Here is a 20,774-nt window from a genome sequence, read left to right as displayed (position 1 = left end):
AACTACTTAGGAGGCTGAGGCAGAAGGATCACTTGAGCCTAGGAGTTTGAGACCAGCCTGGGCAACATAGCAAGACCCCATCTTTAGCTAAAAGTAGAAAAGGAAGTAAGATCATCCATAATCCTTCACACCAGAGGGGAAAATATTTCTTTTTTTAGGATTAATATATTTTTGTATTAAAAATTATTCATACAGGCTGGGTGCAATGGCTCACTCCTATAATCCCAGCACTTCGGGAGGCCAAGCAGATCAACTGAAGTCAGGAGTTGGAGACCAGCCTGGCCAACATGGTGAAACCCTAAAAATACAAAATTAGCCGGGTCTGTTGGTGCATACCTGTAGTCCCAGCTACTCGGGAGGCTGAGGCAGGAGAATCACTTGAACCTGGGAGGCGGAGGTTGCAGTGAGCCAAGATCATGCCATTGCACTCTAGCCTGGGTGACAAGAGCAAAAAACTCCGTCTCAAAAAAAAAAAAAAAATATATATATATACATACACACACACACACACACACATATATATATAAACATATATATTTATTTAATTGTTGTTATTAGTGTTTCTTACAGCTACTTCAGTTCTGAACTCCTGAGATCAAGCCACCGAGCTCATCAAGCCCATGGCTTATGGTGCTGTCATTTGTCTGTTGTAGGAGGTCACTCCCCCAGGAGGGAAGATTACATTAGAGGCTCTGTCCTTGGCCAAGGTTGGGAAAGCTTGTTCTTGCTTCTATGGCACTGTCGATGAAATCCACATGTCTGTGCATCTTAATGGACACATCCAAATAAAACTTGTAATTAGAGAGCTCAGGGTTTTTTTTTATTGGTTTGTGGTAGTTAGAAGATGGGTGGGAAAGGTTAAGAAAGGGCAGTTGAAGGAGGCAGTGGCTTTACCAATTCCAAAGAAGGAAGGAAGTTTCCAGAGGGACTATATTCCCTCCATCTTCCTTGTCTGTTCTATACTTAGTCTTCCTTAAAGTAGGACGTATTTAAACTCAGAGCCTGGACTGGGAGAACAAATTAAGTTATATTCATGCAATGGCATGCAATGCAACTGTAAAAAGAAATGAAGAATATTTATATACTGCTATGGAGTGGCTACTAGGAAGTATTGTTGAATGCAAAAAAAAGTGGAGAAAGGTATATATAGTAAATTACCATTTATCTAGAAGTTGGGGTGATTAAAAATATATGTACTTGCTTATTTTAAACAAACATTGGTTAAACTTTTTTTAAAAAAGAAACTACTTACAGGAAGAGGAGACAAGGAGAGAATCTAGATGTCTCTGAATATACCTAGTTTTGTAGATCTGATTTTAGGACTAGCTATGTAATTATTTTAATAACTATAAAACAATATCATTTTTTAAAAAGTAATTCCTAAAACTCAAAAGTAAAATGCAACAGGCCAGGCATGGTGTCTCACAGCTGTAATCCTAGCAGTTTGGAAGGCCAAGGAGGGTGGATCACTTGAGGCCAGGAGTTCGAGACCAGCCTGGCCAACATGGCGAAACTCTGTCTTTACAAAAAATACAAAAATTAGCCAGGCAAGGTGGCATGCACCTGTAATCCCAACTACTTGGGAGGCTGAGGCACAAGAATCGCTTGAATCTGGGAGACGGAGGTTGTAGTGAGCCGAAATCGCACCACTGCACTCCAGCCTGGGTGACAGAGCAAGACTCCATCTCAGAAAAAAAAAGAAGATGTCACCATTTGCAACCCCTAATGAAATAATGGATCTAAGCCATTATCATTGATAATGCTAACAGCACAGAAAGAGAGACAACCAGACACTGTGCCTCCTATTATAAGTCCACACTAATCCCTATATTTTTTTAAAAAAATTCAAACTTGATCTGATCAAGCCTCTACATTCAATTAACAATTTATAGAAATACAAAGGACCAAGAAAGATGTTCATTGAATTATGAGGGTACAATCGACAAACTCAAGACTGTGGAAATTCTTCAGGACAGAGAAATTGCAATAAAAACTTTTAATAATTAGGAGGAAAAATAGAAAGGGAAGGCAGAACCAATAGATAGAAAGAGACTTAAGATTGCACTGTACGGAATTTACTGGGATCCTGACTCATACAAACGAGGAAAGGGTGGTGGATGGAGGAAGAAGGATGGAGGAAGAGGAGGAGGAGGAAGAAGAGAAAGAGACAGAGGGGATGAGAATGAGAATGGATATGGAGGCAATGTGAACCATGACTAGATAGTTAATGATATTAAGAAATTATTTTTTGGTCAGGCGTGGTGGCTCACGCCTGTAATCCCAGCACTGTGGGAGGTCAAGGCAGGTGGATCACCTGAGGTCAGGAGTTCAAGACCAGCCTGGGCAACATGGTGAAACTGTGTCTCTACAAAAAAAAAAAAACAAAAATTAGCCAGGTGTGGTGGTGCACACCTGTAATCCCAGCTACTCAGGAAACTGAGGCAGGAGAATCACTTGAACCTGAGAGGTGGAGGTTGTAGTGAGCTGAGATCATGCCATTGCACTCCAGCCTGGGCGACAGAGCAAGACTGCCTCAAAAAAAAAAAAAAAAAGAGAGAGAGAGAGAAAAAAGAAAAGAAAAATAAATTATTTTTAATTTGTACAGGTATAATAATTCAACTGTAGTTAGGGTTTTTTCAAAGAATTTTTACTTTTGGTGATACATACTGAAATATGGGAATTAAATGACACATCTGCAGTTTGCTTTGTGGGGAGCAAGTGGAAGACTGTACAGATGAAATAAGAGTCGATTATTGTTGAAGCTGGGAGATAGATGCATGAGTTTCAATATACTATTCTCTCTACTTTTACTTATATTTGAAATTTTTATAATGAAAACATTTTTTTAAAGTAGGCCCTGGCTTACTTTTTTCACAATTGTAATTCATTCCTTTAGAGGTTGCAAGTAGACTGATCAGTGTAACCATATAGGACTTACCACATCCAGCTGTTTTCAACCCCCTACCAAACCCCAATAATTTTCAAAGCCAGTCTGTTTTTTATTTAAAAGTTGTATTGCCGCTGTTGGTTCCTGGAAATGCTGACAGATGCTGACTGCTTGCTTTTCAGGCTCTGGAATCTCCAGCTATGGAAATAACCCCCAAGACATCCCCAAAGCCTTTGAGGATTGTATGCAAAAAGTCAAGGGGCAGGTTCCATTTCAGCTCCATGGATCCACCCCCATTCACCTGGGAGCCACAGCTGGGATGCGCTTGCTGAGGTAAAGGCTAAGTGGCACAAAGGGGCCCATTTGACCAAAATAACCAAGAATGTGTTGAACATTGCCAAGAATGTAACTCTATTTCTGGGAACAACCCTCGCCCCCCAAAAAGAAGCCATATTCTGCCGTAAATTTGGGCTTTAAAGGTTGGGGAACTTTTAGTCTTTATTTTAATACCCAGAAAGAAACAGTTCTAAAATTGTTTCCCTCTCGCTTGGTGATTTTACTGGGAACTTTGAAAAAGAGAGAGGTAATATGAAATCCACTCATGGGATATAACTCTATTGCTTTGGAAAAGTAGCTGTTCTGACACTTGGTATTTTGACACCTGTGAACAACCAGCTAAGTTTGGTAGTAAGTACAACCCATAGCTATGTAGCTTCTGCTTGTGTACAAAAATACCACTGAAATCTGCTTTAACACAATGGCATGTCTGCACCTCAAATCAGTCAAAGCTTTTGGAGTTGTTATGAAACAAGCATCTCATTTCACTCACTCAATTAGTTCCTTCTAAATTTGTAGTCATGGCTTTTGGCCCAGTTGCATGTTTTTGAATGTCTTTTCTCTTTTTTCTCCATTATAGCATTTCCTTGACCTTGAAATTTAAAAAAAACAGTTTCCAAAAATAAACATCAAACTAAAATCTACTCAGAGGATACTCCAAGTGTTGGAATAAGGTTTTATCACAAGAAGACATCACTTATTCTGCTTCAAAGGCACTTTATCTATGATTCCAAGCATGCAAAATTATCTATGTCAGAGTATTAAGTAAATAAAAAAAGAACAAACAGAGCTCCTTTAACATGATAATGAAAAGAAATCATGACGTGCTCTCCGTTAGACTGGGCCTTTTCCTTATAGTCTCATAATTCTCATTTCTAATCTGATTTCCTGGTTGACCACGTTGAATGTGGAAGGAAGTCAGATTTCTTTGCTCACTCTTGGAATCTGCAGTGTGTTTCTAAATTATTTCATTTACGTGTAATAGAAATTACTTAAAAACTCCTTCCTTTTGCCTTTTCTTTCTTATAAAAACAGTTCTTCCAACAAGGGTGGAACTGAAACCTTGTAATCTCAGAGAACACAGCAAGGCAGCCCCTTTGCAGGCTCTTAATTCCATGGACCTAAGATCCTCATTTGCTGTAGTGGATGCTTCCTTAACACGACCCATGTGGAGCTACTTACAGAAAAGTCAGCTGCAGGATGTGCTCATGAAGTTTTCAATTTGGAGACTGAATGCTTAGGGCTTAATCTGTGAAATCCTTCTGCTTTCACTCTATTCAATTCACATTTTCAGGCTGAATTTCCCATTTCAGAATACATTAGGATGCTGTTTACCCTCCACAGGATTTGACTTCAGGTAACAAGTTTCAGCACAGGACCTGAGCAATGCCAACAATATGAAATGGGATGAGTGACTACAATCAGGGAGAAATACTGGTCCAATTCCATTAAATGTCTGTAGAAGTTACTCTAAAACATCTTTGCTTTACCAGTAGTGTTTGTACATATGTAAACTTCTTGGTTGAACTGGCTCTGACCTTATGACTTAAGTAGACTTCTACTGCTCTAAAAACAAAAATAGGCCGGGCGCGGTGGCTCAAGCCTGTAATCCCAGCACTTTGGGAGGTCGAGACGGGCGGATCACGAGGTCAGGAGATGGAGACCATCCTGGCTAACACGGTGAAACCCCGTCTCTACTAAAAAATACAAAAAACTAGCCGGGCGACGTGGCGGGCACCTGGAGGCTGAGGCAGGAGAATGGCGTAAACCCGGGAGGCGGAGCTTGCAGTGAGCTGAGATCCAGCCACTGCACTCCAGCCTGGGCGACAGAGCGAGACTCCGTCTCCAAAAAAAACAAAAACAAAAACAAAAACAAACAAACAAACAAACAAAACAGCTCTTAAGAACCTGACTTTTTCTTGGTTGCTTCCCCTCCCTCCCCCAGTCTTTCAGTGAGAAATAATTAAAAGGCTCTGCAATTTACAGCTCATGACAAAAACCATGGAATAGAAAACTCACCCCTTAGGAAAAAGTGAATGTCTCCTTTGAATAAATTAAGTACTAACTTTTTCTTGTAAAACTGTTTTCTGATGATGATCTATTTCTTCTGAGGAACTAGCTGATATTTTATTTATTTATTTTTATTTTTTTGAGACGGAGTCTCGCTCTGTCGCCCAGGCTGGAGTGCAGTGGCCGGATCTCAGCTCACTGCAAGCTCCACCTCCCAGGTTTACGCCATTCTCCTGCCTCAGCCTCCCGAGTAGCTGGGACTACAGGCGCCCGCCAACTCGCCCGGCTAGTTTTTTTGTATTTTTTAGTAGAGACGGGGTTTCGCCATGTTAGCTAGGTTGGTCTCGATCTCCTGACCTCGCGATCCACCCGTCTCGTACTAGACAAGTAAAACAGAAAAGAAAACAATTAATGAGAATTAGCTGGGATGAGAATTGATGGAACTGGGAAAACTCTGAATTATTTTCCAAGCAGTGATAACTGGCCACTGAATTGGAATGGATCCTGCTTATAGCCTTGCTCTTTCTTCTTCCTGAGCCAAGAGTCAGCCAATGCCCCTGGCTTTCTTAACCCACGGATGAAAGAGGAAATAATCTCCCAAGCGAGCTCTTTCATAGCGTAAAATGGCAGCGATGGATGCCATAACATTCTGTCACTAGGGATAGAATGCTGTGTTGCCACTTGTCTAAGAGTCAGCACACCAATGGTTTTTCAATCCAGTGACAGCCATGATGACTGTCATATCCCTTCATGCTGAAGCCCTCCCAAAAACTGAAGCAGAAACAGCTGAAAACTCAATGTTCTTCCTTTCCCCCTTCCTACTAAGCTCCCCTACCTTCTAGTCAGATGAGGGTTCCTTCGCATGGTGCCTCCAAGAGATTATTTATGCCACTCTATGCCTTCATCAATCTCCTTTCCTCTGCTGATCTGAGAGAGCAATGGCAGTTAAATAGGAGGCTCTTTTGATACATGAACAGATGATATAGGGGGGGAGAACAAATTGTACTTTTACTGAAAGCAATTTTCCTACTTGGCAGTTTGACAGGTAACAAGTGGATCCTGCCTTCACAGTTGCCCCAGAAGACTTCAGCTTGCAAAAGGGATTGTGGTGTACAGCACACATCTGGAAAATCATTCATCCCCACCAGCAGGGAGATGGGGAAGTTTGCATTTTCACCTGAGTGAGACTATATATTTTAAGACTCTATTGTCTGGGCACTCAGACTTGTTTGTTCTGTGCCTTGCATAGGTTGCAAAATGAAACAGCAGCTAATGAAGTCCTTGAAAGCATCCAAAGCTACTTCAAGTCCCAGCCCTTTGACTTTAGGGGTGCTCAAATCATTTCTGGGCAAGAGGAAGGGGTATATGGATGGATTACGGCCAACTATTTAATGGGAAATTTCCTGGAGGTGTGTGGAAACAAATGCATGGTTTTTAATCTTACTGTTTATCCTATCCCTTGTGAGTGATAGCCTAAGTAGAGGTACATACCATTAGGGATATCTGTCCTGTATCACTCCTATCATGTAATGTATTAGGGAAATACCTATGAGACAATAGCTAAGAAAGACCTATATAGCTTGGGAGAAAACATGGTTGTAAATAGGACTAAATGCTTGGGAGGCAGGGAATCTCATCACTTTACTAGCTTGTAAGAAATTGAAGGGGGTGGGATCTAAATTTAACACTAGGCTATGGGTCTTTGGGAGGGCAGTTGAATAATCCTTCAGAGAGGCTCCATGACCATCTGAAATTTACAAAGCCCTCAGGAAGTCTGCATCCCTAAGTCCCCAGAGACAGGAGGAAGTCTTCACTCTGTGTTCCCAGGTCTCCTCACAGTCCAGTCCCTGCACTCCCTGCTCCCTTGGTGCAGAGGAAAGTTGACTCCAAGAGACAACTGCCATGTTACAAGGGGCGCAAAACAGGAGTTACTCAGAGCATATGCAGCCCAAGACCTATTTTGTTCCCCTTCAAATGTATTTTAAATTTTTAAATAGTTACCAACAATTAACGTTTGGGAAATTTCACATAAAAATCCATACTTCTAGCTTCTTCTGACCTCCTCACTCCTCCCAAAAATCGGAGGAACTGGTCACAGTAGACTCACATTCCTGCACGGTAATGGGAACAGAGTGTAATTCGTGGACTCTCCAGTTTGCCACAGACCCCACCACTCCCTATTATACACCTAATCTACTTCACTCATTTATTACTTACCTATGTTACCTGCCCAGCTCCTGTAAGCACGTGAATTCACCATCTCTGAAAGAAAAGGAGAGAATTGGCCTCACATGCTCTCTCTGTCCTACTTCTTAGTAATAGGAGACGAGGCTTGGGTGGAGAACTTTGGGAAAACAGAGACGGTGCCTTTGGCTTTCTTTCTCACTTCCTTTTCCCACTGTGCAGAAAAACCTTTGGCATATGTGGGTGCACCCGCATGGAGTGGAAACCACGGGTGCCCTGGACTTAGGTGGTGCCTCCACCCAAATATCCTTCGTGGCAGGAGAGAAGGTGGATCTGAACACCAGCGACATCATGCAGGTGTCCCTGTATGGCTACGTGTACACGCTCTACACACACAGCTTCCAGTGCTATGGCCGGAATGAGGCTGAGAAGAAGTTTCTGGCAATGCTCCTGCAGGTACTTGAGTCGGGGGTAGGGGGTGGCAGGTGTTGTCTTGAGGGTTTGAGCTGAGGGGAGAATGCCCTGCCTTCTGGGGTCCATCCTCTCCACTTCAGTTGAAAGGTAGATGGAAATAATCCCATTTTCCAATTTACTCCTGGGGGTCCAAGTCCCTTTCCTCTCTCTCTCTTTCTTCCCCTCCCTCTCCCTCTCATGTTGCCCACTCCCAGTGAATTTGAGTAAGAAGTCTAGGGAATTTCCAGAGCTTCACATGTTTTGTAAATGACTCAAGACCTGGAATCTCTTTATGGACACAAACTGTTTTAAACCGGGAGCTAAATAAGCCTGAGAATTTTGAGACTCCCCTGGGTGTAGACAAAATAATATTAGTGGTCACAAGAGAAATGTGTGCTGAAGGGGGAGAGGGCAGAGCCTTCCCAGGCTTAGGCTCCTTTTAGATGGGTCTATATTAGGCAGGCTTGATACCCTTTATACAGTGGAACTTTAGAGCAACCACATTCCATCATGTTGATCAGTAATTCATTTGGTAAGTGTTTCAGAGCCCAGAAGGCTAATTCAGGCATCAGCCAGAAAGTTGTTGCTGATATTAAATTCAACATTATGTAGTGTGTGTTCATGAGGGCACTAACTCCATAGGTGAGACCCCAGACCCAAATGCTACTGCTCTGGGGACATCAATCTTAGCCATGGCTAGGTGGCTGAGAGGATGGGCCTTGACTACCTAGAGGGGTATGAGGAAATCAGAAGCCACAGATCCTGGCTTCTTATGGGACTCGAAGGCAGGGGAATCAGCCTATGAACAAAATGGACACAACATCAGTAGGTTAACCCACATTCCTCCAACCTACTCTGATAACTGAAGACAGGAGCAGACTCTATCCTGCAGAGGAGTTGAGGGAGATCACAAATGTGCATCTTCAGCAGGACTCACAACTTCAGACCCCTGCATTTACCCAGTGTTCATGCAGGGTGGGTTGTGGGAACTCAGCTTCCAGTTCTGGCCCCTCCTCCAAACCTCTCCCCAATCCTCCCAGAAACGGCTGAGGCCCTGGGACACACGCATGGGACACTTATTGTCAGGAGAGTCTGAGCACTGCCTGGAAAGAACAGATGTGAGAACCCTGCAGACAGCCCTCAACTACCTTTCTGTACTAATCCATGCTCACACTCCTATAAAGAAATACCTGAAACTGGGTAATTTATAAAGAAAAGAGGCTTGTTTAATTGGTTCATGGTTCTGTGGGCTGTACAGTTTCTGCTTCTAGGGAGGCCTCAGGAAACTTACAGTCATAGTAGAAGGCAAAGGGGAAGCAAGCACTTCTCACATGCAGGAACAGGAGGGAAGATGCCACACATTTTTAAATAACCCGATCTCGTGACAACTCACTCACTATCACAAGAACAGCAAGGGGGAAATCTGCCCCCATGACCTAATCACCTCCCACCAGGCCCCTTCTCCAACACTGAGATTACAATCTTACAGGAGACAAAGCCAAACTATGTCACCTTCCATGGCTCCCACCCCAACTTCCACCTCCCTCCCCAGTCAGCCAAACCAAGCCCTACAGGTAACTCAATCAACGCTCCCTATCAGGGGTCTCAATACTCACCACTCATCCCCACTTGCTCATCAAAGTAGTTCAACCAACATGCTTCTTTCTTTCTGGGACAGAAGCTCTAGAAAATCCTCTTTTCTCCAGCTCCTTTTACTTCTAGCAATGCTTAATGTCCTTTGCTCCAGCTCTGACTCTAGCAGGAGTAGAATGTGGAGGCTCAGGCGAAATCCTCCTTTTTCCAGGGTGAGTGGGGATCAGAGAGGCTAATCTTTTAAATTTGGCTGACCCTGTGGAATGTGTGTTTCTGTCTGTCTGCATATGTCTGTGTGTTTTTGTACTTATACAATGTTTACTAAAGAATGATTATCTACGTATCCAGCAGTCCACAGAAGAGAAGTAAATACTTTACCTTTCTGAGGTCTGATTTAGGCTTGAGAATGCCAGTCTCCAAATGTCAGCCCAGCACTGGGGGTGGAAGAGTGAGCGCCCATCCTCTCACAGTCAGCTCACAGGAACAGGGACACATGTCTTCAATTTGCCTGGTAACCTCTAGATGCCTGATAGGGTGACTCTGCCCTCGGAGGCTTCTGACTCATCCAAGAGGAGAGATTCAGATGAGATGAGGATTACTGACAAATTCATGTCAAGACCTGCCTGACCAACAGTTTCGTAGGTCAAATACGTATTGCCAAGCCCTGACTTGGAAGGTTCACACAAATTATTGCATCGTAAACACTGACTGAGTAAATTCCATCAGTCTGGATCTTGTTTCCTCATCTGTAATATAAGGAACTACGTAGTGTGGTGAGAATGATAGCTGGATGTGTACTTTGCAAATTACTTTCTTATTAAGAAGTCTCCAGTCACCTTGGAGCTGAAGTCTCACTCTGACAACATGTTGGATATTAGGAATATGTATTCACTTTCTTTCCATTTTTAAGTAAGAAATTTGTCTTCTGTTTTTAATGTAATATATGTTCAGTGAAGATATTTAGAAGATACACACCAAAAACTATAAAGGATTTCTTTAAAAACAGAATTAACCACTATTAATCATACTATTGCATTTTCTTCCACTTTTTTATGTATGAAAGTGTAAAAACTTGGCTTCATATGGTATATATAATTTTATACTTACCTTTTATTTTACCTAACCATATATTATGGTCAATTTCCTGTTTTGTTAATGTCCTTTTAAAATATTATTTTTATGAGATCATAATATTCCAAGTACCATAACTTAAAAAGAAAAAAAATTGACCATTTGATTATGAAAGAAAGTACATTCTTATTGTAAAAATTTAAAGCCATACAAAGAGTGTTAAAGTCAAAATGAAAGATCCTCCTTCCAATCCCATTTACTGAATGCCATCACTGGTCAAAGCTTAATATGTTGTTCTTCTACACTTTCCAGGTCAGTATATTAACTTATTTTCTTTACTATTTAATATCCCATAATGTATCAATTATTCCCTTCCTCATGGACATCAGGCTTTGTCCTGTTTTGTTGCTACGACAATAATATAATAAGCCTTCTTACCCATATAACCTTATGAACCAGTGATTTTATTTCTGTAGGATAGGTTCAAAGGACAGGTGTATTTTTTTATTTAAATGAACAAATAGGTAATCTTCCAACAAAATTAAAACCGATTACCACCCATGTTGTGATGACTTTTTGAAATAAGCTTCAGGAATTCCAAAACATTCTAATAATAAGTACTTAGATAATGAGGATCTGTTTCTGGATTTTCTGTTCTATACATTCATTGTTCCATTTTGGGGCCAATATCATGTTGTTCTACCTGAAATAGTCTATTTTTCTACTCTCAGATGTTTATTTTGAACTTCAAAGTCATTTGAAGAAGTAACAAAAAAGAAAGTTTTTTGTTGAGATTGTGATTGTAATTACATTGATTCATACATTAATTTGGTTAAAATATGCTTATTAGTGACATCAACAATTTCTATCCGGAATTATACAATGTATTTCCATTTATTTAATTCTTGGCTTGTATCCTTCAATAAAATGTATAGTTTTCATCATTGGTTCTGTACCTCTGTTGTTAAATGTATTTTCTTTGTGTGTATTTTTTAAACTTCCTGTCACTAGCAAGAATATTTTCTATCACTGTTTTTTCCAGTTTTAACCAGTTTAACTCTAAAATCAAATTATGCTATAGTTTTCTAGTGGACTTTTCTTCCTCGAGCCCACTGATTGACTTTTTCATGACAGTGCTCTTCAAACACTAAGCTCGGTGAAGACTGTTGAATGTTGAATGCCTGAACTTGGCACACTGGCAAATTACATGTAAAGAATGCCATAACAAAAATTCAAACACACACAAAAAAAGAAAAGAACTAATATTTACTAAGCTTTTCCTATGTACTAAGTCAGAAATCATTTATATTATCTTGTTTCTTCTCTGGACCAAACCAAAAATAATTTATATTTTTAATCATTTTAAAAGTATAAATCTCCCTTCAGACTATACTAGAAAGAAAACAAAGTATAAATCAGATTTGGAAGTAGATACTAAATAGCCAATTGATTGATTCGATATGTTTTTCTTTCAACCAATATTTCAGCTATAGGGTGACCCAAGTATGATATGCTATAAATTATATGTAACAGTTTTTGAAAATCATAGATTTTTTTCATACCATAGAGGCAGAAAGGGGCCTCTTTCTCAGTCAAATGAAGATCTTTCTGGAAAACACTCATTTGGGTTATATTTGATGAATGTAAAGCTTTTATAGGATTTTTGCAGAATCTTGTCACTGACCTTTGTTAAACAATTGCATTACTTGAATATGTACCTCAGTTTCCTCATTAGTAAAATGAAAGGGTTGGGCTAAATGTCTGAGTCAAGATTTTACTGTAGGGTGACCAGGTGCAGTGGCTCACACCTGTAATCCTAGCACTTTGGAAGGCTAAGGCAGGAGAATCTCTTGTGCCCAGGAGTTTGAGACCAACCTGGGTAACATAGGGAGAACCTACCTCTACCAAAAAAAAAAAAAAATTAATTAAAAAAAATTTTTTTTTAACTTTTTTTGGGAGTCTTGCTCTGTCACCCAGGCTGGAGTGTAATGGTGCAATCTCGGTTCGCTGCAACCTCCACCTCCCAGGTTCAAGTGATTCTCCTGCCTCAGCCTCCTGAGTAGCTGGGAATACAGGTGCATGCCACCACGTCTGGCTAATTTTTGTATTTTTTTTTTTGAGATGTATTTTTAGGAAAGATGGGGTTTCACCATGCTGCCCAGGCTGGTCTCAAACTACTGACCTCAAATGATCCGCCTGCCTCAGCCTCCTAAAGTGCTGGGATTACAGGTGTGAGCCATCACACCCGGCCAAAACAAAATATTTTACTATAGGGGAAGCAGTATGCCTTAGTGGCTTAAGTTGAACATAGTTCAAATCCAATTCCTTAGAAAAGAGAGTTCATAAATTGAATCAACAACATTTAGGATTTTAGCATAAAATAGAGTATTTTGCACCAGTAGATTAAAGATTGAATAGTCATATGGAAAAAGTAAAGCCAAGTCTCTATCTGAGTCTTTAAGTCAAATAAATTGCAATGGATAAAGATTTATATGTGACATGGATATTTGTTTGTAATGGCAAAATGATTGGGAACCACCTCAGTGTTCATCTAGATGATATTCCTTAAATAAAGTATGATTTATTTGTACAGTGGAATACTATGCAGCTACTAAAAAAATAGGCCACTCTTAAGTACAATGAATGGAAAGATCTCAAAGATACATTTTTAAGTGAGAAAAGCAATGAGCACAAGGGGGTATATAAAGTGCTACCATTTATGGCTTTAAAAAAAGAAAAGTGTGGGAGAAAAAAATATATTTGCATGTGCATGCCATATCTTTGGAAGGATATACAAAAATTGGCAATAGTGATTGTTTCCAGAGAGAGGCCTGATGGCTACAAGTGGATGAGAAGGAGACTTCACTTTCATATGTTTATCTGTACCTTTTGGATTATTTTGCTAGGTGGATAGATGATATTCTACTTAAAATGATACATTAAATATATCCATTTTCTCACCATGTGAAGTTCATAAAACCTGATTCACAGGGCTATCATAATAGCTGGATCAGATAATGTGAGCAAGAGCCTAGTGCTATGCCTGGTACAAGGTAATTGTCACACACACACACACACACTTTCCCCCCACACACTTGAATTATCTAGACAACCTATGATCAAAGACATGCTGACATAGAATGGTATTTTTTGTTTCTCTCTTGGCATTGGAGGATAGTGATAGAGAGAATTTGCAAAAGGGAGATACTTGGCTATCCACAAAAAACGTGGTTTCTAACACCTTACTCTTATACCTACAGAATTCTCCTACCAAAAACCATCTCACCAATCCCTGTTACCCTCGGCATTATAGCATCAACTTCACCATGGGCCATGTATTTGATAGCCTGTGCACTGTGGACCAGAGGCCAGAAAGTTATAACCCCAGTGATATCATCACTTTTGAGGGAACTGGGGACCCATCTCTGTGTAAGGAGAAGGTGGCTTCCATATTTGACTTCAAAGCTTGCCATGATCAAGAAACCTGTTCTTTTGATGGGGTTTATCAGCCAAAGATTAAAGGGCCATTTGTGGTAAGAGCAAAACCTGAAAGATTCCTTTCTTTCCCCGTTGAATATTTATTTCTCACTTTTCTGTTTCTCCTCTGCTGACCTGTTAGCCACCCTCTAATTCCTCACCCATAAACCTTTCTATTATACCCATTCTGAGAACTAATTTCCTTCTGTATTACTTATTTTCAGGCTTTTGCAGGATTCTACTACACAGCCAGTGCTTTAAATCTTTCAGGTAGCTTTTCCCTGGACACCTTCAACTCCAGCACCTGGAATTTCTGCTCACAGAATTGGAGTCAGGTCAGTATTTAAAGAGAAAGGATCAATGTCAGTACAAAAAAATATATATGGTAGAATCTATTCTATGTGTGTATATTCTGAATTTAGCCTTTATGCTCTTCTATTTCCATCACATCTGTAAAATAAAAGGAATAAGGGAATCTACTCACACACCTGTGGTGTGAATTAATGTTATAACTACATGCACAATGGTTAGAACAATATTTGGCATATAATAAGTACTCAATGAGTTTAAAGGTTAGTATATTGTAAAATTATATAGTGATATCTTCATAATTATATTGAATAATTATATGATTGTATTATAAAGTCTTTTCTGTTATGAAATTATGGGTGATAAGATTCTTTAAAACATGACTTTTAACCCTAGGTGTTCATTTTAAAACATACCTGCCTGTCCTGCCTCTCAGATGTTTTAAACCTCCTTTCAGCTCCCACTCCTGCTCCCCAAATTTGATGAGGTATACGCCCGCTCTTACTGCTTCTCAGCCAACTATATCTACCACTTGTTTGTGAATGGTTACAAATTCACAGAGGAGACTTGGCCCCAGATACATTTTGAAAAAGAAGTAAGTCAAAGCACAAATTATTTTCTCTTCTTCTTCCCAACAGAGAGATTTGTATGTATGTGTGTGGAACAAATGTAGAAGGTAAAAAGGTATGAATGAGTTAAACTCACTGGGTGGAAGCTGATCAGACTGATCCCTTGTGAGTTTCCCAGAAGAGGTCGTGGAGAATTTAGTGGAGTTGCTCATGGGTGTCCATTCTCCTGGAAAAGACTGGAGGCCAAGGGCCAATGGACTAGGAGGTCCTGGAGGGCAGAGACTTGTCTTGGCATCTTCATATTCCCAGCACTCAGCACAAGGGATAGAGCCTAGAAGGTGCTTAGTAAATGTTTGTTGAATTCGTAAATAAATATGAATTCATAAATAAATATGAATTAAGGATATGAGACTTTTCATCCTGAAAAGAAGCTTTAAATGTAACCATTTTTAAAAGAGGATAGTAACTAATTCTTCTCCATTTTATGCAGATGTCAGAGTAAGATACAGGCCTTAGAGCTTGACGGATTTGCATTAGCATTAAATAACCATTTTCTCTTTGAATGAACCTGAAGTCATTACATTTACTGACAAAGATTTGGGGGATGGGGAAGATATTCTTAGCTCAGGGTTTAATATATCTAAAACTATGTATATTTATAGATATCTATAAATACATACATATATATATGATGGTCAAGTGACCAGAATGGTCCAAAGCTGGAATCATAGCTGTCACCTGGTGACAGCTGAAAGGACCTCCATACCTTGTTTTCAGGCAGGGCTCAGCCTTCCGAATATGTTCAGCCAGCACTATGTTCCCCAGGTTCCAGAGAATTTTCTCATTTCAGGAATAGCTGATATGAAGCCTGAAGGATGTCTGGAGTCAGCCTGTTCAATACCAGCTTCAGCAATAATTAGATTAAATCAATCAATATCCTGCATTAGGCCTCTGACTATCTACTTTTACATAGATAAAATTGAGTCATCTACAAAAAAATAAGGATGTCTGGAGACATAAGGACTGTTGGTAGCATGTACTCTGTAAGCTTTGCTTCTAATGAATCTAATTACCAGTAAAGTATAAGAATGGAGAATGACTTTCCATTTGAATGCCAGTTTGAGTTGATATAATATCTAAGTTAAAAGTTCCTTTTTTCTAATTATAAAGAATGTTATGTCCAGCCAAATTAGTATTTAAATGTGAAGATGTTGGCTGGATGCGGTGGCTCACATCTATAATCCCAGCACTTTGGGAGGCCGAGGCAGGTGGGTCTCCTGAGGTCGGTAGTTCAAGACCAGCCTGACCAACAAGGAGAAACCCTGTCTCTACTAAAAATACGAAATTAGCCAGGCATGATGGTGCATGCCTGTAATCCCAGCTACTCAGGAGGCTGAGGCAGGAGAATCACTTGAACCTGGGAGGTGGAGGTTACCATGAGCTGAGATCATGCCATTGCACTCCAGCCTGGGCAACAAGAGCAAAACTCCATCTCTAAATAAATAAATAAATAAAAATAAAAATGTGAAGGTGTAAAAAGACTTAAGAAGATTTGCTGCACAAAGACTTACATTGAAAATATTTTTGACGAAAGTAATAAAATAAGAGAAATAAATCCAAGAGATGTTACAAAAATACTGGAAGTAAGAATAAATGATGTTGTGGCTTAAAATTTATATTAAAAAGGCCAGGTGCTGTGGCTCACACCTGTAATCCCAGCACTCTGGGAGGCTGAGGCAGGTGTATCACCTGAGGTCAGGAGTTCAAGACCAGCCTGGCCAACATGGTGAAACCATGTCTCTACTAAAAATACAAAAAATTAACTGCGTGTGGTGGCATGCACCTTTACTCCCAGCCACTCAGGAGGCTGAGGCAGGAGAATCACTTGAAACTGGGAGGTGGAGGTTGCAGTAAGCTGAGATCTCACCATTTCACTTCAGCCTGGGCAACAGAACAAGACTCCATCTCAAAAAAAAAAAAAAAAATATTATGTTAAAAAAACAGAAAACGAACACTAAAGAGAACTATAAAAATAAACTCCATTCATATGACTCAAGTATAGAAAATACCCAACATGATAACGGTGTGGTAAGGAGTTATAAGATACAGGGACATAAGAGTAACCTAAAATTCAAATTCTCTTCTTGTCAAAGGGAACACAGAGATATCTTTTTCTTTCTTTCTTTTTTCTTTTTTTTTTTGAGACCGAGACTCGCTCTGTCGCCCAGGCTGGAGTGCAATGGCGTGATCTCAGCTCACTGCAGCCTCTGCCTCCTGGGCTCAAGCAATTCTCCTGCCTCAGCCTCCTGAGTAACTGGGATTACAGGCACCCACCATCATGCCTGCCTAATTTTTGTATTTTTATAGAAACAGGGTTTCACCACGTTGGCCAGGCTGGTCTTGAACTCCTGACCTCAGGTGATCCGCCCGCCTCAGCCTCCCAGAGTGCTGGGATTATAGGCGTGAGCCACTATGCCTGGCCACAGATATCATTTTTAAGGCAGGAAAGAAGAAAAAAATATATATATAAAAAAGCACTAATTGAAAATTTAAAAGTAAGATATTACAAAGAAGTGTAAATATATTAATAATCACAATACTTATAAATGGACTAAACCTACCAGTTAAAAGACAGATGTCAGATTGAATTTTTAGAAATCAAGCAGGTGCCATTTATAAGAGAAACGTGATTCAAGCATAAAGAGATGGAAAGATTGAAAGATAATTTTTTTTAAATTATCAAACGCTACCCAAAAGAAAGCTGGTATAACTATTTAATATCTGGCAAAGCAGTCTTTAAGACAAACAGCCTCATTCTAGACAGCGAGGGTTACAACATAATGATAAAATGTTCAATTCACTAAGAAGATTGTAAAGGTGAAACATTTATACACCTAATAAAACACCCTAAAACATGTAAAGCAAAAATGGATAGAACGACCAGAAGAAATTGACAGTCGGCTTCCCATTTGGGCTGATTTCCTATTCTTAGAAACTGGTCCTGAGATCAGTAAACCACTCATTAGCCTCTTTCTCTAGCCACAAACACTCTTGTGCTCCTGGACAACAGGAACACTTTCACTATTATTAACTGTGCCTTCTTCACTCTTGGCTGTGACAAGATTGTGAGGATTTGTTCTTTTGACTATTTCTTCTGCAGCGCTGGAGGTGAGATTCCCCAAGTCTTTGTGGCTACAGTGTGGTGTCTTAACTTGGGCAAGTCCTTTGACCTCTTTGGGCCACAGTTTCCCATGGGAGCTTTGTGAGGTTGATAGTGGTATGCCTCTGGTATGTAATTGTAGCCTTGAGCCTTGTCCTCTACTCCACAGGTGGGGAATAGCAGCATAGCCTGGTCTCTTGGCTACATGCTCAGCCTGACCAACCAGATCCCAGCTGAAAGCCCTCTGATCCGTCTGCCCATAGAACCACCTGTCTTTGTGGGCACCCTCGCTTTCTTCACAGCGGCAGCCTTGCTGTGTCTGGCATTTCTTGTGTACCTGTGTTCAGCATCCAGAAAAAAGAGGCACTCCGAGCATGCCTTTGACCATGCAGTGGATTCTGACTGAGCCTTCAAAGCAGCTCCTGGAGTCCGATGGCTGCTTAGAGTCAGCCTGGGTGGCACCAGGCAACACAGGTAAAGTGGCTGCCTTCAGGAAATACAACTAACTAAAATCAAACACCTAGGTCATGTGCCTCTCAAATACTGATTTCTGCCACAGTACCTCTTGGGGCATCACTTGGCTATTCTGTGCATATTGCTCTTCAGAGACCTCACAACCCATGTGCTGATCTATTGGGAATAGAGAAGAGACAGGCCACCAAAGTCAGGCTCTTTATTTTAAGGCCCCCAGAGGAAGAGTAAGTTGAGAGGATATCAGCTTAATGTTGAAGAATTGACCTCAGGGCTCAGTTTCTATTTCCCTCCCTCAGTATTCTTCCTGGCAGGATACCCATTAAGCATTTGGCCCAATCAGATATCTCATTTTATAGTTTTTTTCCCATTGGTCTTTAACTAAGACTTTCTTATAGCAATCTCATAAGCAGTGAACCCCCTCAGATCAGTAGAATATAGTATCTGGGGGAGAAGACTTATTTCCCTCAGGGCAGTGGCCACAGCCAGGCTTCTGTCATACAGGTGGATCCCGAAGCACAAAGACATAAAAAAGGTCTCCCAGAAAATTATAGACCATTCTCCAAGTGGAATTCCCACTTAGGGCTCTGGTCACTAGATTGCAACCTTTGTGTTTGTCATCATCCTCATCTCACCATTGTATTGCTATGCCCTCCCATAAAAACACATTTATCCCTAGCAAGATTGTTGCATTCCAGATTTTACTGCCTTTGCTAGGCTTTTGTTTAGCAAAGGGCTGCCTTTCCATTGTTACCATGGTGTATATATTTTTGTCACCATTCCCACAGTATACTTGATGTTGTCATAGAACATCCTACTTTATGATTTACTAGCCAATTACTTTCCTAGATCATAGACCTCTCTGCATAGTAGTCATAGGTCTTGACTTTGGGGAAAGAAAAGGAAGCTGCAGGAATATTTATCTCCAAAGTCGAATGAGAAAGAACTCCAGCAAATCCAATGGCTACAAACTAAAAATCAGCATTATTTCATATTGCTGTTTCTTAGCTGAATATGGAATAAAGAACTATTATATTTTATTTTGACTTGCAGTGGGTGTGTGTGTGTTAACTTACATATGGTACTCTTCCTCCTAAGGACCCTAGGCGATATTTATGAGAGAAAATTTTTTCCCTAGTGAATTAAGAAACCCATTCATTAATATCACCTTTATTCCAGAGAGTTCAAAGTGCTTTTACTTCGATAAACCTTTGACTGCTTGAGATTATTGAGTCAAACATTTCTGTACCTTATTTGAAACTCTAAGCCTCTGTGAGGCCACAACCTGACACTCAAATCTTAGTTCTCATCCAGAATGGCTACTCCTATCCCAAACTGTACCTTTGCTCACACCATCCTCTCTACTATATTGCTAGATCATCCTCCCATCCTCCCACCAATACATGATTGAGAAACAATCATGTATATTTCTCAAGATCTAGTTCCTTCCTATAAGTCTTCCACAAAGCTTTCCTTGCACACACACACTATGCTGTATCTCCTGGACCACTTTTTCAAAACCAGCCACATAAGTCATCATATTGTCATTTATCTTGGTGTATGTGTACAGCTTATTTCTAAAAGAGACAGTAGGCTTCTTAAGGGCAAAGCCTATTGTGCATCACTCCTCATTCATTCAACAGACATCTAAAAACACCTATTATGGCTGATATCTTTTAGGTGTGATCTTGGATTTGGACATATGATAATAACATAGTATTTATTCATATTTGTTGATTGACGTTGTTTCCATGAGTGACTAAGAAGGGGCAATAAACTAGAGAGATAGCAGGGAAAAAACAGCATCCAAATCACCAAGAGTTTGCAAGAAAAAAAAACTTGTCTGTGCAAGAAAGAGAGCCAAAGCTCCAAGAAGGCAAGTCCTAGTCAACATTTATAACTCATTTGGGAAGTTAGAATAAGCTGAGGTACTTCAGGTTTTCTGACACACACCGAAGAATTTTTGACTGGGTGCAGTAGCTCACACCTGTAATCTCAGCCTTTTGAGAGTAGCTGAGGCAGGCGGGATTGTTTGAGCCCAGAAGTTCAAGAGCAGCCTAGGAAACGTGGCAAAACCTCTTCTCTCCAAAAAATACAAAAATTCGCCAGAAGCTGTGGGCACACTTGGAGTTCCAGCTACTTGGGAGGTTGAGGTAGGAAGACTGCTTGAGCCTGGGAGGTGGAGGTTGCAATGAGCCGAGATCATGCCACTGCACTCCAGCCTGGGTAACAGAGCAAGACTGCAACACTCTCT

The 20,774-nt window shown here is 40.4% G+C and overlaps 1 protein-coding gene across 6 annotated transcripts in view; it reads left to right on the top strand.

Annotated features, from left to right (window-relative positions):
• The window catches only part of ENTPD3 (ectonucleoside triphosphate diphosphohydrolase 3), a 45,474-nt gene extending 25,908 nt beyond the window's left edge, over window positions 1-19,566 (top strand). For 5 of the 6 annotated variants that reach the window (XM_023231717.1, XM_023231719.1, XM_023231720.1 and 2 more), the window contains 7 exons: window positions 3,070-3,220; window positions 6,483-6,642; window positions 7,640-7,873; window positions 13,795-14,067; window positions 14,236-14,346; window positions 14,778-14,915; window positions 18,219-19,566. In XM_023231717.1, coding sequence (XP_023087485.1) covers window positions 3,070-3,220; window positions 6,483-6,642; window positions 7,640-7,873; window positions 13,795-14,067; window positions 14,236-14,346; window positions 14,778-14,915; window positions 18,219-18,455 — 1,304 coding nt within the window. In that variant the 3' untranslated portion in view covers window positions 18,456-19,566. The remainder of the gene's footprint in view (window positions 1-3,069; window positions 3,221-6,482; window positions 6,643-7,639; window positions 7,874-13,794; window positions 14,068-14,235; window positions 14,347-14,777; window positions 14,916-18,218) is intronic. The other variant, XR_002735563.1, reaches the window with a different exon arrangement.
• Window positions 19,567-20,774: the final 1,208 nt, after the last annotated feature.

The sequence above is a fragment of the Piliocolobus tephrosceles genome, chromosome 2 (assembly GCF_002776525.5).
Source record: "Piliocolobus tephrosceles isolate RC106 chromosome 2, ASM277652v3, whole genome shotgun sequence".
Classification (NCBI taxonomy): domain Eukaryota; kingdom Metazoa; phylum Chordata; class Mammalia; order Primates; family Cercopithecidae; genus Piliocolobus; species Piliocolobus tephrosceles.
Note: the sequence above shows the minus strand (reverse complement) of the source record. Positions and strands in the feature narration are given on the sequence as shown.